Source organism: Dermacentor silvarum, chromosome 11 (genome assembly GCF_013339745.2).
Source record: "Dermacentor silvarum isolate Dsil-2018 chromosome 11, BIME_Dsil_1.4, whole genome shotgun sequence".
NCBI lineage: Eukaryota > Metazoa > Arthropoda > Arachnida > Ixodida > Ixodidae > Dermacentor > Dermacentor silvarum.
This window is the reverse complement of record NC_051164.1, coordinates 115,120,798-115,136,737: the sequence shown is the minus strand read 5'-3', so window position 1 is coordinate 115,136,737 and position 15,940 is coordinate 115,120,798. Positions and strand designations below refer to the sequence as shown.

The window sequence follows — 15,940 nt, the reverse complement described above, 5'->3', positions numbered from 1 at the left end:
GCATTGTATGACAACGTCCATCTTATATTTTAAAGACTCATCTTACATTTCAGGTTCCACGTGAGTGAACCGCACGTCCAAAGTGGCTTCAGGCGAGGTGACGGCATACAAAGCGTAGACTGTGGACAGACGCGGCTGCTCCGGCCAAGACCTCTCCGACATTCCACCGAATCACAGAACACTTGTAGGTGTTCCGGATCGGTGCAGATGCGTGAGTAAGTGCCTGCGTAGTGCACACGCCTGGTGTTGCCTTGTTATGCGTATATGTTAATGTAATAGGCGGGCGTTTATTAGTCGCGCCATATTATTGCATTGTCCAAGTGCATAATTAGTCAAGACAAATAATCAGCTTCAAAAGTATCAGTTTAATGAAAAGTTCCAAGGGGAGGAGTTCCAGGACGTTCCAGTAAACGCCCTATTCAGCACTTCTAACTTCACACCTTTTACGCAATTCTTTCAGCGTCATAAAGAACCCGCGGCGGGCAGCCGCGGCGAGATGAAACGAAAAGGAGAGAGCGTACGATTCTGTTCTGTTGTCTGCATCACTTGTAGCAGTTTTCCTTTTTCTTTTTTTATCACTATGTTGTACGACAGACGACCGGACAAGAGCGCTTTGTTCGTAACTAATAGCGTGATCATGACATCCATGTTCCGGAGTGATCGACGAAAACTACTGACAATATGTTGAACCTGCGTAGATGTGTCATATCTGTATCTTGCGTTTGTTGCTGCTGTAAGGAATGCCATGTAACAGATATACTGGGTGTCCCAACTATCATGCACCAAGATTTAAAAATATGCAAATGTCACGTAGCCGGACAGAACAAAGGTAATGTTGCCGTCGCTTGAAGATACTCGGATTATTTTTGCATACAGCCGAAATACATAATTAGCCTTAATTAATCAACATCTCCAAATAATATAATAGATGTCAATGAGAAAATTTTAGAGCAACATGAAAAACTTCAAATACAGCTTTCTGATGCTCAATGTGTGCTACATAAGTGTTTTTCCGAATGTGAAAGAAGCCCGAGAATACACACAAAGTGCCTCGAGCGGTCGGTCATTCGGCATCTTCACGTTGGACGATAAGAGCTCTTATATGATTTTTGCTTGTATCAATGGCACGTGAGATGGTAAAAGCAAGTCTGGTCTGTGGAAACTTATTATGGTTTTTGCTTGCCTCGAATGCTTCCGAAGCTGTGATAGCAACAGTCCTTATCGAAAACAAATCTTGTTTGCTGAAATGTCCCTTCAAAAGATTGATATCAAAAAGAAAGCGTAAGAAAAGACAAACACTTTCGTGACGGAAGTGTAGACAGTAGAAGGAACGGCACCACTCTCTCCGTGCGAAGCATTTTAGGGTCCGGGCTGTCGCCGTCTTATGTGACGTCATGTTGTCGTAGTCACATGCAAAAACAAAGTCTCAGAACAGGGTCAAATCAAGTGCAGAATTGATCAAAACCAGTTCAAAATAAGCTTGTGATTCAGAATAATTTAAAAGACATGAATAATTCAAGCATTAAGTGCAATAGTTATCAGAAAATTGTGAAAATCGCTTCCAAAACGCCAGTCTGATACCAGCGCAAGAGAGGGCACCACCACCCCACAAGCGCTCAATTCCTCCTCACTTGTGCAAGAATAGCGCAAAAATAACAGAAGGGAAACACCACCGCATCGCTGCTTCACACTTCCCCAGGTTTCATGTTAGTGGAGCTGCATTAGCGCTGGATTTCAACTACAGAACCGCAGAACTTTAATGCAGCGCTTAATTAGCTCCAATCCTGCTCAAATCCTGCGCTTGTGTAGTTCGAACCAATGGTGAGTTAACATAAGGGAAACACCGGCGCATCACTGCTTCGCACTTTTTTTTTGTTTCACATCTCACTGCGGCACATGTGGGCCTCTAGGCTATCTGCCACGCACTCTCATGTTCCCTTTCATAAAGATGATGGCTGTACAAACAAAACCCAGCCACGTGACTGATTGCTAACGCATCACAATGGCAGTTACAAATGTGCTTTGAAGCGATTTTGCATTATATTTATAGGCTGCAGTAAACATATACTAGCAACAGTATATATGCATACACATGCATCTCTCAAAGGAAAAAAAAAGTATATAGCAGACACACATAAATACACCAGGAGACATAAAAAGTTGACCAGGAAAGCAGAAAAAATAAAATATTATGAAAAATACATCTTTACAATGTTTCAAGCAACAAATTTCCTCACATTATGTTTACAAAAAACAAGCAACTTCTTTCATGGTGAAATTCTACATGACTGTATTTATAAGGTGCCAGTGACAAAATATGTTGTAATGCTTGGAGCTTGTATTTGTTGTAAACCATTTTTACAAGCATGGGGAGGGGGGGCAATAGCTTAGTTTCCAGCTGAAGGTTAGTATGTGCATTAACAAAGTGAAAGTCTTTTATGGTATAAGCAAGGTATTGTCAATTGGTATATAGTTGGCTTTTAGCTAAGAAAGTGATTGCGTTTGGCTTCAATAGATTTATGTTGATTAGGTTTTCGTTAGACTAGAGGAATTTATTTTTGAACTATTCATTGCACCTCATTAAATTATTTTGTCAGGAACTGTGGGGAGGAAACTTCTGTTATCTGCACACATACAAAAAGTGTTTGCTGTGTAGTATTGATATTGACAATGTCATTGATGTATAAATATAAAATAATGGCTGACCCTGTACTTTCACCCAGGGAACACCATTCAGTACAGATAAGAATGATGACTTTCTGATTGTCTAAATAAATACATGGTTGTCTGTTCCATAAATACGATCTATTCAGGCCAGTTGCATATGTAAATGCCATTCAAATATAATATATGCAGATAAATTTTGTAATCAAGGCAACCAAAGACCTTGCTGAAATTGATAAAGACACCTCTGAAGAAAAGGTTGTTTTGATATTATGAAGTACAGTTTTTTAAGGGGTAATGCGGGTGGTAAATTGAATATGTTAAATAATATTTTTAGATTTTAATTGTAAAATTATGCTTCAATAGGCTATTTTCAATTGCAAAAAATATAAAAGTGTTCCTCCAACCAGAAGATAACAAAAAGTTATCCTAATCGAGACATAGCAGCTGTAGAGGCCTCATTTTTCCATTCATGCTCTACTGATTACGGTCACAACCACAAGTTTTGCCCAGATAGTGAGCTTTCTTGGTGTAACAACAAGCGAGCCCTGGCTAATGGTCAAGTCAGCACCAGCTCATTCTTACTTTTCACCATTGCTCAGGTGAAGGCTATGCTTCCTGCATATGAGACCCTGACCAGCTAAAAATTGTCGTTTTGCTGTATTCAGGGCAAAAAAAAAAAAAAAAAAAATGTGGCAGAGTCTCTTATCAGCAAGATTTGGTAGCTGTGCCCCAAAACATGGTGTGATTCACACACTGCTGTAGAGATTTCCACTTCTTCAGCCATGGGGCTCTTGCTTTGCCCAGGCGGCGCTGCGAAAATGGTGCTAAAGAGCGCTCTCTGTCCTGAACTGGGTAGTACGAAGCTCAGTTGTCTGCTTCGGAAAGCACGTTTACAATGTGGACCTGCCACTTTCGGTTGTGTTGTACCACGGTCTGTAGTGAATATCGGGCGCCAAAGATTTTTTCAGGGGTGGCACGCTACGCAAAGGCAAGAAATTATGCAACGCCGAATACATTTACGCCCTTCAAGAAGTAAGCGGCGAAGTTTTAGCGGTGTCAATCGCAACTGAAGTGAGTTGCGTACGAAGTTGAACTTCAGGTAAGGTTTGCATGCTGCTAGATATAGGCGCATAAACGCGAGAAAATGCTTGCTATAAATGAATTCACAGCAGCGATAAGCAGACATCATATGCACGGAACTATTCGAGCGCGCGATGGTACGCGCCGCGGCGGCAGCGATCTTTCAGCATGCTGCGATGTACAAACTGCTCGAGTGCACAATCGTACGTGCTGCGACGTCGGCGGTCTTTCAGTATGCCGCGAAACGGCGGGTCTCACTGAAATCTTCGTTGACTGCATGCTGCTAGACAAGTAGTTATGCCTGCGCTGTAGTAGCGGCCATCTGTCCCTTTAGCAAATGATAAATACCTGAAGCAGTGCATATATATGAGCTCGCAGTTACGTATTACGTGCGAATCGCGCTGCAGCGCAAGCTTGTGCGCTGCTCGCTTGATGTAGCTTTTAATGACAGCACTCGAACATCGATGTGCTGTAATCAATACTGCCTTACTGCACTGCCTCAACGCGCTGGCTTGAGGTCAAGGATGAGCACATTTAACTCTCAAACCTGTGCTGCTCGTAGTGGGGTAGCGAAGTTATCCAGCGTGCACGACGCTCCCCTTCGTGAGGCCTTGAAAGAAAATGGTATAATCTGATGTTGGGATTCAGGCCTTCTTGCTCGTGGAAGCTCACGACGCAGCAGTATAACGACGGTGATCCTTTTTCGAGGCTGAGCTAGGTCTCTCCGGATCGGCGTCGCCGATTCTTTCTGTTTCCAGCATTACGTCTCATGGCACACGGAGAGTCCGTTTTCGTTAAACTAGGCTGCGGCCTGCTCGCGTCTCTGAGAAGTGACGAGCCTTTTCGCGCTCGCAACAGGGCAGAAAAAAGTGTGAATCGACATAAAACTCGGGCTAGAGACGGGCTTTGCTACAGCCAGGGCTCAATGCTACCCAAGCTGGTACTACCCAGATATAACTTTTCTCGCCCCCACTAGCGCCGCTACTGTACCTCAAACTCCAGCGCAAAACGCCCATACTGTGGTTCAACAAGGACCACAAATGCTCTGAGAGGTTTCTACAGAAGTTGGGCAACTAAGGAGCCGATTCCTTGATCAACTAGAGAAACAAGAGAAGAATCGAAACAATCTCTGCAACACAGGTAGCAGAATCTAAATATCATCATTGCAGTATAATAAAGAAAGCCTGGTTAAAGGAGGAAGCTCGCTAGGCGTCTTAGGGTACCACCTGCGCAGCAGGAGAATTTTCAAGTTTTGCACTTCTCCTGGAAAGAGTCGCCTGCATTCTGGCCAAATTTCATGCTAATTAATCATCTTCAATAGTAAGTTTTTTAAAAACTTTCCACATTTTTTTTTCAATCATATGCTTATTTTACTACTTGTGCACAAAAAATTCTTGTACTTAATGCAACACAATCTCAACCAAATTTTGTGCGCACCCGCACAAGGATGTGTACACAGATTGTAATTTCTAGCAATATTGGTCGTACGCATTTTAGAAATCCAATTGGCAATGTTCTTGATAACTATAATTAAGATAAAAAATGTCTGTATTAAAAGGGCATTGGAACCAATGTGACAGTTTTGTACAAATGTACTGAGTCATTAGGGTAGGTCCTTCTTAACGTTAAGTGACACATTCAAGCGCTCCGCATTAAGCATATAATTAAAAATGGTACTAAAAATGGGCGCCACTACTGATAGCAGCGCGCACTTCTCTGAGTTTTGCGATCTACATAGCAGGCACGCGTGGCGTCAATCGGGCAATCTATCCAATTGGCTACCCAAGTAGCGTCATTGACAAATTTTTCCAACTTTATGCTGAACAAATGTTGTTTCTAATGGTTGAAATGTTGGTTAATTTGTTTCTATAAAAAAGTAACAGAAAGAGTATGCACAACGACAATTTACAACTACACTCAAGCGCTTCTGCACACAGCAAGTGTCATCTGCTTGTGTTACAACGTGCTCCATCCTGACGTGAGCTGTGTGGTCAGTGTTGGTCTCGAGGTTTCTTTTCATGAGGACCATGAATCGCCCTTGTTGCGTTGTGAGCTGCAAACCTAGAGATTGGCGACATGTCAAGCTGTGACATTGTGTCCTTCTGCAAGGCAACAGGCAAGTCTGTGGCTGCATTGCATTGTGCTTGTGAAGCACATGAGAGAGAAACAATGAGACGTTCCAGCACCAGAGCTCAAACTCAACTGATCTTTTATTTCTTCACTTCCCAGCTAACTAAGCTCCCGCGCCGCTCGTGGCATTGCCTGACCTTGTCTTCTTTCCTAGACGATTGCAGTGACGTTGCTGGTGCTACATAGCTCCCCCTCTAGAGAGCAGCACAGTCTGCGAACTGTCGATATCAGCACGTCCATGAAACTCGGTAGAGTGAAATAGCGTGAGCACCGACCGAAAGCAGACATCCGGGGCTGAATTGAGGGATGCAAATGTGGAAGTCGCCTTGCAGTACGCTGGCTTCAGCTGGTCAATTGCGATGGTGTCAGGTTTTCCATGAATGTCCACGAAGTATGTGGACTCATGTCTCTCCAGTACGGGAAAGGGTCTGAGGTAGTGTGGGTGGAGAGCAGAACTTGCGTTGGCAAGTTCAGATGAAACATAAGGTGTGCGTGCTGTAACTAGATGCGTCAGGCAGGGTGTTAGATCCCAGAAGAGGTCGCGAAGAAGGCGCACATATTCGTGAGTAGACAGAGCAGCTGAAAGTGGTATAGGTGAAAAGTCATTGCAGACGGAGCATAGTACTGTAGACAAGCTCTGCACTTGAGCACCCGATGTCTGACTTCAAGGCACTGGATACCCAGAAGAACCATTGTTAGACGTTTGGTGTCGATGAAAGCGTTCCACGAGGCCATTGGTCTGGGGATGATAGGTGGCTGTGCGCAGACAGCAAGTGCAGGAGCTCTTGAAAGAGAGCGGACTTGAATTGCTGTCCTATGTCAGTAAACAATTTTGGTAGGGCATCTGAAGCGGGCAACCCATGTTGGGACAAAAGCTGGCACGACTATTGCAGTGGAGCTTTCTTGAAGTGGCGTTGGCTTCTGGCCAACAGATAAACCTGTCGATAGAGGTGAGCAGGTAGCGAAATCTCCTGACACGGTGGTAGGGGTCCAACGATGACAATGTGAACAACGTCGAAATGGTGATCAGGTTGAAGAAACTAGCGTGCTGGGGGAACACAATAGCGATGAACTTTGGCACATTGGCAGAGTGCACATCCACGTACCCTGTCGCGTACATCGGCGTTCATCTGGGGCCATAGGTAGCGCAATGAAATAAGGCGTTGTGTGGCACGAACACCGTGGTGAGCGAGCTGGTGCTGTGTGTCGAAAAGCTGCTTGTGTAACGTGCTGGGGACACATGGTCGCAGTGTACCTATAGAGGTGTTGCAGACGAGTAGAGGTCTTCCAGGATATCGCCAAACCACAGTACTGTTTTGGATGAGCGCAGTTGAAGGAGTCCAGGCATCATTAAATTGATGTGTGCGAGTGTGTGCATATCGAGTTGCTCAGGACATGCAGGTGGTGTCACAGCGTTCACATGGCTCAGTGTGTCAGCAGGTACATTCAGGTCGCCACTGACGTGTCGGATGTCGGTGGAGAATTCCGGTATAAACAAGAGGTGGCGGGTTTCTCGTGGCATATATGTCAACGACTCTCTGCAAAGCGCACATGTCAAGGGCTTGTGGTCCGTGAAGATGGTAAAGGGTTGGCCCTCGATGATATGGTGATAGTGATGGATGGTGAGGTAAATTCCAAGCAGCTCTCGACTGAAAGTGCTGTAGCAAGCTTGGGTAGCTCTCATTTGGCTAAATTCTCGTAACAAAGCCACAAAGGTTCCATTGGAAACCGTAGTGCAAGAGAACGCTAAATCTGTGGTTACTGGCGCAGCAGTGCCTTGCACAGAAAGGTAAATTGTCTCGTCCAGGTCACCAATTGTGGAGCAGATGAGAGAGAGACAACAAGACGTTGTTCAAACATCGGAGTTAAAACTCAACTGATCTTTTAGTTCTTCGGTTCCTAGCCAACTAAGCTCCCGTGGCGCTCGTGGCATCGCCTGACCTCGTCTTCTTTCCTAGGGCGATCGCGTCGATGTCGCTGGCGCTAGAGGCTGTTGGTATCCAATCAGTACCAGGATCTACGCATTTGGGGCTGTCACTTCAAGCCTGGAGTATTACTTCCACTACAAAGTTTAAGGGTGACTGGCAAACGCAGGCGGACTGGATGTTTTGCCAGATGGGCAGAGACGCAAATTTGAGCGGCCTGCAAGGTACAGCCACTTGGTGGCACAGAGTTCAACCAGACAAACGCAGAGCTTATGTAGCTCTAACCAAGTGTATTCTACATTGCTGCTGGTATTAATCTTGAACAACTGCATAACCATGAACTCATTATCTCTTTAAGTGTCTGATATGTTTCACACTTGGTTACAGCAATATTAGCTCTGTGTTTGTCTGGAAGAGCTCTGCGCCACCAGGTGGCTGGCACTGTGCAGGCCGCTCACGTTTACGCCTTCACCTATCTGTCAAAACGCTTAGCTCACCTGCGTTTGCCAGAATACCGGATATGCTCGGCGCTGCAATAGAAGACTTGCGACGCATGCTGCTTGGATAGCTGTCGCTGGGGGCTGATGGCCAGGCGACTTGTGGTAAGGTTGGAGAGGCTTCACACGCTGGCTCCAAGTCACCGGAAGCAACCACACAACTTCACATCATGACGCAGAGCCAGTGAAGTCGGAGCGTAGCCTCAATCACTTGATGAATGAGTTGAAGAGGAAAAGCATGGCTAGGGAGGAGGCTAACTTGTAATCGTCCAAAGCTCTCTTAATATGAGACGCTTCTCTTTCATTGTGGCGCGAATGATTTACTGTACCTTGTGCATCTCCAAAATTTGTCCAAACCTTTTCTGGGACCATTTAAATAATAAAGCTACAAGAAGATAATATTTGATCTTATATGCAATGTAGGCTTTTTGACACTCTCTTAGGCCTGTTATGAAGTCCAAACTGGGCAGAAGAGACTCTACTTTTCCCATTTCCATGAGGTACAGAAAATAACCAGATAATGTCTATAGAGAAACTAAATAAGATCAAGAATAGGAGATAATTTCTATATTATGCAAGAATTCCATCCAATTAGCTTTATTATTAATGAAAATGGATCTCTGATGTGTCCCTTAGGGTGTTGGTAATGCACTTACCCATGACCATCCCTACCTTAAACTAGAATTGCATATTATATTTCCAGAGTAAAAATTATGACATACAGGAACAAATTCTAATCGTGCTGAAAATACAGGAATCATTGATACAGCTCTTTAACTGCATACCTCGTTACTCATTCCACCCTTTAAAAGCCCGGTTGTCCTATTTCATTTCATATTTCTCGATAAACATGACTCATGAATTAAGGTTACAATATGACTAAGTGTTGCAGCCATAATTCCAAAACTTGTTTTACTGGTTTAATTTGAATGTTATCAATGTCTAGGGCTATATCAATTTCTTGTTCATCTGTCATTTCAAGAAATATGCTATCAGAGGATGTATTTAGCGCTGTCTTCAAGATTGAATTTGCTGATAAAGATCTGCTTCTTGGTATTCCAACACTTATAAAATGGCTGTTCAGGTGATTAGCGATCTCTTTACCGGGACGGTCAAGATTGACTTTGGGGATCTTTCCTGGTCCGATGTCGCACTTTCTGTGACCAAGAATGTCATTGATCAGCCGTCATACTATATCAGGTGACAGAGTTGCACTTTCAGCAAGCATTTTCGTGGAAAAATCTGTTTTAGGCCATTGAAGTTCATGGTTTAGCTTGTTCCTAGTTTATTTAATTTCTTTCACTTCCATCGTACATGTGTTTGGGAATATGTGATAAAGCTTATTCATACTATGAGGGACAGCATCACCCAATTGACATTAACTTCCTTAAACAAGAAGTGTCCAGCACATAATTTTACCGACGCAGCAATAAATTTTTTTTGTGTACTTGCTTTGTCTTCATTGGCTATGTTTAAGAAGATAACCAGTCATATCAGCTAATAGCATTCTTAAGGATTTTAGACGTCATTCAGTATACATTGAATTATTCATGGCTGTCTACAATTTGTTCTTTGTTTTCAAAACAACTAAATACAGAAGCAGCAGGACAGTGATCACTTACATCTGAGGTAACTGCGTCACTGTGCATTACACTGGCTTAAATTTTGTTCCCACAGCTAGGGCACAAGGAGCAAGACTTGTTGGTGGTGAAACAGTTATAAATTGCTCACAGCTAACTGCATTCATAGAAGTTTTGGTGATGGCACTCTTATCCAATTTATTTGTAGTAAAATATGCACCACAAATGAGTGTGAAATTGTGTAAGAAGGCACATATGCGACAAACGATTAAAAACATTTCAAGCATAATTAACACATGTCCACATTGGGAACTAATGCCAACAGATAGGCATCAAAATTTCATAACCTTTACTTAGATGCAAGAAATGGGCACTAGGAGGCATTTCCCACTATTCTACATAAATTGTACACCGCCACAGGTTAGGTTAGTTCAGGAAAAAGGCATCATATTCAATAACTTAAGCTGACTGCTTGTACTGTGCTACCAAGTCATGAAACTTGAATTGGAAGTTGTTGACTAAATAGTTTATGAAGTCACGCTTATTCGCTGCAGAGTGAGTGTTTAGGTCTAATACTGCTGAAAGTGATTTGTTTGAAGTTTATTTCAGGCAACCAATAAAACATATACATACATATATGTATATACACACATATACAGTTGCCTAGGGGACCGGCGAAAAGGCAAAAAAGCCTGACAGGGTGCCTGCCCCCCGAGAACCCAAGTTCACCCCAAAAGAGAGACAATGCACAGTGTTAGAATTTGGCAAAATCTATTAGAGTGCAGAAAAAAAAAAAAAAAAAAACACAATGGCCATAGGACAGAAGAAGCAGCTCAGTACAGCAACGCTTTTGTACGTGAAAAATAATTTTCACATTTAAGGCACAAGAAGGTATACAAGTGAAACCAAAAATATGACATCGAATGAATTTATTTTTTAGATCCTAACATAGCGTGATATTATGAACTCATCATATTCCATCATAACAAGCTACTTTTCTCATAATGCTTTTCTTATGAGGCAGTAAAATACTTACATAACAGGTAGAAGGTTTAAAAGTGCTGAATTGGACGTTTCCTAGAAATATAAAAGTAGTATGGCTTCTTCCATAGGGTTGCCTACAACATGCTTTTAGATGGGTCCTCCTGTAGTGCACTGGCATATTTAAAACCTATACTAAAGTTAACTGGGACATTCTGTGGAGAATGTCAGGACACTCCTATTGCACTGGTTACACTAGTATAGTTCTTTGTGAATGCTCTTTTTTCTTCAAGTTCTTTGTTCATTACATTAAGATAATGCATTGGGTATGATATGAAGGTGGGGCCCTAAAACTCGAACTTGTAAAGGAGGCCCCTATGTTATTATATAAACATTACAGCGTGTGAGAAAAAAAGAACAATGTGTGAGTCAGTACAATATGGTGCATGCTCATTGAGCAAGTGACGAAAGTATAAAAGAGCAAAGGTTAGTTTTGTAGCTGATAAATGGCTGTTGTGCTGTTAGATCGTTGGTAATTTATTCCAGAGCTGCGATGCGGTATGCGAGAATGTAAATGATCCATAATTAGTGTGAGATTTTGGATGATTAGCGTTTTCGAGGTGACTGATTGTAGTGGGTATGTATTATTTTGATAATAATTTTTACAGAAGGACATAGTATAATTTTGTGCATGATTTTGTAAAGCAAAACGAGAACGTGGTAATCAATGCAAGTTTCACGGGTAGTACATTAAGTAATGGGTACGCGAATGTGGTTGAGTCCATTCTTTTTTGGAAGAGAATGCTCGAAGCGCTTTATTTTGTGCTGCAATAATTCGCAATAAAATGGTGGGGTACGTGAGTCCGTATATCGTAATAGCATACGTAATATGCGAATGTATAAAACTGACATAAAGAGTACGGAGTGTGTTCAAAGGAAAAATGTAACGTGGTTTATACAGTATTGGGATTTTCTGTAAATGGTTAGTGTGGATTCATGGATATGTTTATGTCGCTATAATTGACTGTCGAGGTAGACCCTAAAAATATCATCTCGTTAACTCTTTGCAAAAAAGAGTTGTTGAAGTTTAATGATTTAGTGTTCATTAGTCTGGTGTTTTTGCAGTGAAATCTATATAGTAGTTACTTTTCTTTGTGTTTTCGAGAAGACAGATTGAAGCCTACAATTCTACACTTCAGTGGTACTGTTCTCCCAAACAACATACAATGGCCTGCATCTATTTTAACAATTCGAAAAAATAATAATCATAAAAATTTTCATTTACCCTTTGTTTGAGTCCAAGTTTTGCTATAACACATTTATGGGTCTGCATTGCCCAATATAAAACTTGGCGTGAATGCATTGCGGGTTCAGTTGAACGAACGTAAGCGAGCTGGTGCACATGTATGTGGATTGGTTTTGCTCCCTGTCAACAACTAAAACAAACAGTATGGATAACAGATGCTGCAGGGCAACTTTGTGGGCTGGGTAGCTTGATGTTTCAATAACACAAATCCGCTTTGTGATCTCCATCAATGCAAGAATATGAAACAGAATTTTCGCAATATGAAACAGAATTTTCGCAGCAACTGCAATCCAATGAAGCTGCCTGCTGCACTCATTAGTGATGCCGTTCTCTTTAGTTGCAGACAGGTGGTGATACCAGTACATGGTCATGCAGCAGCTCACACTTGTACAATGGTGCTTTTTAATTTTTTCTGGAGATATCGGGCAGGCAGCATGTAAAGTGTTGTATTGAACGATGTTGACTGATCATATACAATATTCTAGCTAAATATCAGCACAAACAAAGCTGTGGTAAGCTCAAAATATGTTTTGAAATTGTTAAAGTAAATATGCAAGTCACTGTATGAGAAAGAAGAAAACTGAGATAATTGTTAAGCTCGCCAAGGCTGATTGCTTTGGCAGCATATTTAAAGGAGCAAAACATTTCAGTAGTATAGTAGACATATGAATGAAATGTGTGTGTATTGTGAATATCAATTTTTTGAAAAATCAATACTTGCACTTGAGTGAGTGCCAAGAATATGGCATTTCATGCCTTCTCTTGATCTAAGAAATGGGGACATTGTAGCTGCAATCAACACCAAAATAATGAGCTTGAATAGGAATATAACTCGACTATCAATTTCATAACTGACAGATTATTGTACTGTAACACTCATTTCAGTTTTATAACTTTCATTGATATTTCTCGTGCAACATCACTTCATAGCACTGCAAATTCTGCATGATGAAGAGCATACTTACAAATTACAGCCACAACTTCAGGTGTTTGTGTAAGCATAATGAATGATCTTGCTGCTTTGTTTAAAGGGAGTTGTTGGAAACATGCAAGTGTACCCTCATATTCCAGGAAGTAGCAAGCTGGCAGCAAGATGAATCCAGATGTTGAAGAACGGAATATCATCAAATTTGACCCACCTGTTTCGGTGCAGCGATACATGGAAGTTTGCAAGATCCTATCACAGGACACCACAATTGAAAAGGTGGTTGATTTTGGTTGCTCAACAGGGCAGTTCTTCAGGCATCTGAAGGAAATCCAACACATTAGAAAATTTGCTGGTGTGGACCTCAGCTACGGCTGCTTAGAGGATGCTTACCGGGCAGCCCGACCTCTAGCCTGGGAATGCATATACAGGCGAGCCCAACCATTGGATGTGCAGTTGTTTAAAGGAAACATCTCGATCAAAGATCCAAGACTCTATGCCTTTGATGGTGTCACTTGTATTGAGCTTATAGAGCACTTAAACGAGAGTGATTTAAGGAAAATGCCTGACACCATATTTGGTTTCATTCAGCCAAAGATAGCTGTGATCACCACGCCCAACCGAGACTTCAATGTGGTCTTTCCAGAGTTGCAAGGAATGAGGCACTGGGATCACAAGTTTGAATGGAGCAGAACTGAATTTGAAGAGTGGTGCTCACAAGTGCTAAAATGCTACCCTAACTACATGGTTCACTACAGTGGTGTTGGAGATGCACCATCTCAGAAGTACCAAGGTGTTGGCCACTGCTCCCAGATTGCAACATTCAGGAGGACCTGCCAAGCCATTAACAGGTCCGAACTGCCTTCACTGGCTTATGAACTTGTGTTTGAGACTAGTCATCCTAGTGGGGATGGCTGATGGCATGCCGGCATACGCACTACCAGAACAATTCTGACGCCTCTTCCATCGCTTTATCATCTTGGCTTATGTTGCATGAGAAGACGGCATAGGATCACATCTCTGAAAAGGTCATTGACAGGAACACTGGTGTGGCTTGTTTCTGCATAGTGACACGAGTGTGACATAAGTGTGGGTAAAGCATATTTGTTATGAGTGACTTCATGTCTGTAAGTACTCTTAAATATTTTTGTTGAAAATTGTTCCTGTTAAATTTTTATAAAATTTGAAGCAGTTCCTGTTTCAAGATTAAATCTATGTTGATCTGGCTGTATGCATCAGTTATTGATTGCAATTAATTACTCAGCATTCTTTGCTACAAAATTTTGGTAAGTCATACTAGGGGCCCATCATTTATTTTTAGGCATTCCGTTCTTTTCTTCACAAACTGTAGTGCCTACTATAATACTAGCCTTCGTTGCGACTTAACCCCACAAAGCCCAACTTATCATTTTTTATATGCTGAATTCGGCGCCTAAACCTGATTTAAGCCCTTGAAACCCAATGTAGAGCTCATATTAATGTTTTTAATATGCTGGAGGGAGTTTTCATTTGTAGACAGTTCAACAAGTCCACTAACAATTTAATTAATTCCCCTACTGATTAATTTTTCTCAGTTATTATTTCACTGTTTTCTTTTATCATATACTCTAGGGCCAGAAATAAATGGAAATAAGTGGTTTAATTTTTTTTATGTGAAATGGTGTTCAGGCTTTTGGGGTTAAAGAGAGTTGCATGATTGCTTCTAAAAAAAAAATATTTTGGCAGCATTATCATTTTTCGAATTTTGGAACAGTGGAACATCTCTAGAAGGCATGTTCATGCACAGCTTTTTTTCAGCAGTACTTAAGAAGCTTTTTGTGATATGTGCTACGTGTGTGGCAGTCCTCAAGTAAAAATGAATGAATTCATTGTAATTCTTTTTTCTAAAAAGGCATAAATAATGGGTTAATATTTAAAAAGTTTTTTTTTTCATCTTTTTAGTGTAAAAACTATTTTGAGTCTACACTGCACTAAAATCCTGGGGAAGAACAAGGCTGCAGAGACTGGTCAGGAGGAGCATGCCATGAAAATGAAAGTGCCCTGCATTGCGTGTGAGGAAGCTTCGTTGGTGGCACCGGAATGGCCTAGAATACTCAAGCAGTGTCGAAAGGTGTAGAGCTGTCACAATGAGCAATACCATGTCACATAGTGGGTCTGTGCTTGTATAAGAATATGATACACGGTTTGTGTTTGTCCTGTGTCATGACTACTGCATAAAAGTGACCGAATAAGCTTTTACAGCTACTTTATGACATACATACACACTCACTCAAAGCCCTATACAAAACAGCATCTAGTTTCTTGAAATTACCGTGACTTTCCTGGATGGTCATGTGAAAAAAATTTTAATATGGAGTTTCATGTGCCAAAACCACGATATGATTATGAGGCATGCCGTAGTAGGATACTCCATATTAATTTTGACCAACTGGCTTTCTTTAACGTGCACCCAATGCACAGTGCACAGGTGTTTTTGCATTTGACCCCCATCGATATGTGGCTACTGCAGTCTGGATTTGAAACCACGCCCTCGGGCCTAGCAGAGCAACACCAAAGCCACTACGCCGCCACGGCGGGTGGGGTCATGTGAGCTGGCAAAACTGTCCGGGATCATCCAAATCATTGCTGAACTTTTCCTCCAAGCATTCTAAAGTTGTAAAAAATGAAATACATGTTGTGCCTCAATTCTTAAAGGAGTCATGTGTACAAATATGAACATCAGTTTTATTAAGCAGGTAATGCACTTAATTGAAGCAGAATTTTCTCTTCTTAACATAGTCATTGTCTTGGAATACCTGAAAAAATACATCACGTCTTCCGGTTCATACATAGTTCAGAATGCATTAAGG

At 41.7% G+C, this 15,940-nt stretch overlaps 5 protein-coding genes across 6 annotated transcripts in view; 3 read left to right on the top strand and 2 right to left on the bottom strand.

Moving 5' to 3' along the window:
* The window catches only part of LOC119432873 (uncharacterized), a 539,288-nt gene that overhangs the window by 425,120 nt on the left and 98,228 nt on the right, over positions 1 to 15,940 (bottom strand). The gene's annotated exons all lie outside the window — the stretch shown is intronic.
* Positions 1 to 15,940, top strand: part of LOC119433445 (small RNA 2'-O-methyltransferase) — a 77,777-nt gene that overhangs the window by 371 nt on the left and 61,466 nt on the right. The gene's annotated exons all lie outside the window — the stretch shown is intronic.
* LOC119433446 (telomerase RNA component interacting RNase-like) overlaps positions 1 to 15,940 on the bottom strand; it is a 48,137-nt gene that overhangs the window by 5,189 nt on the left and 27,008 nt on the right. The gene's annotated exons all lie outside the window — the stretch shown is intronic.
* The window catches only part of LOC119433704 (V-type proton ATPase 21 kDa proteolipid subunit c''), a 103,465-nt gene that overhangs the window by 67,307 nt on the left and 20,218 nt on the right, over positions 1 to 15,940 (top strand). The gene's annotated exons all lie outside the window — the stretch shown is intronic.
* Positions 9,428 to 14,187, top strand: LOC119432901 (small RNA 2'-O-methyltransferase). Its single transcript, XM_037700055.2, has 2 exons — positions 9,428 to 9,499; positions 13,238 to 14,187. The coding sequence occupies exon 2, from the start codon at positions 13,260 to 13,262 to the stop codon at positions 14,007 to 14,009; it is 750 nt and encodes a 249-aa protein (XP_037555983.1). The 5' UTR covers positions 9,428 to 9,499; positions 13,238 to 13,259; the 3' UTR covers positions 14,010 to 14,187.

Excerpts from the sequence above, each read along its gene's own strand:
- LOC119432901 (XM_037700055.2), top strand. The coding sequence starts at position 13,260 with ATGAATCCAGATGTTGAAGAACGGAATATCATCAAATTTGACCCACCT.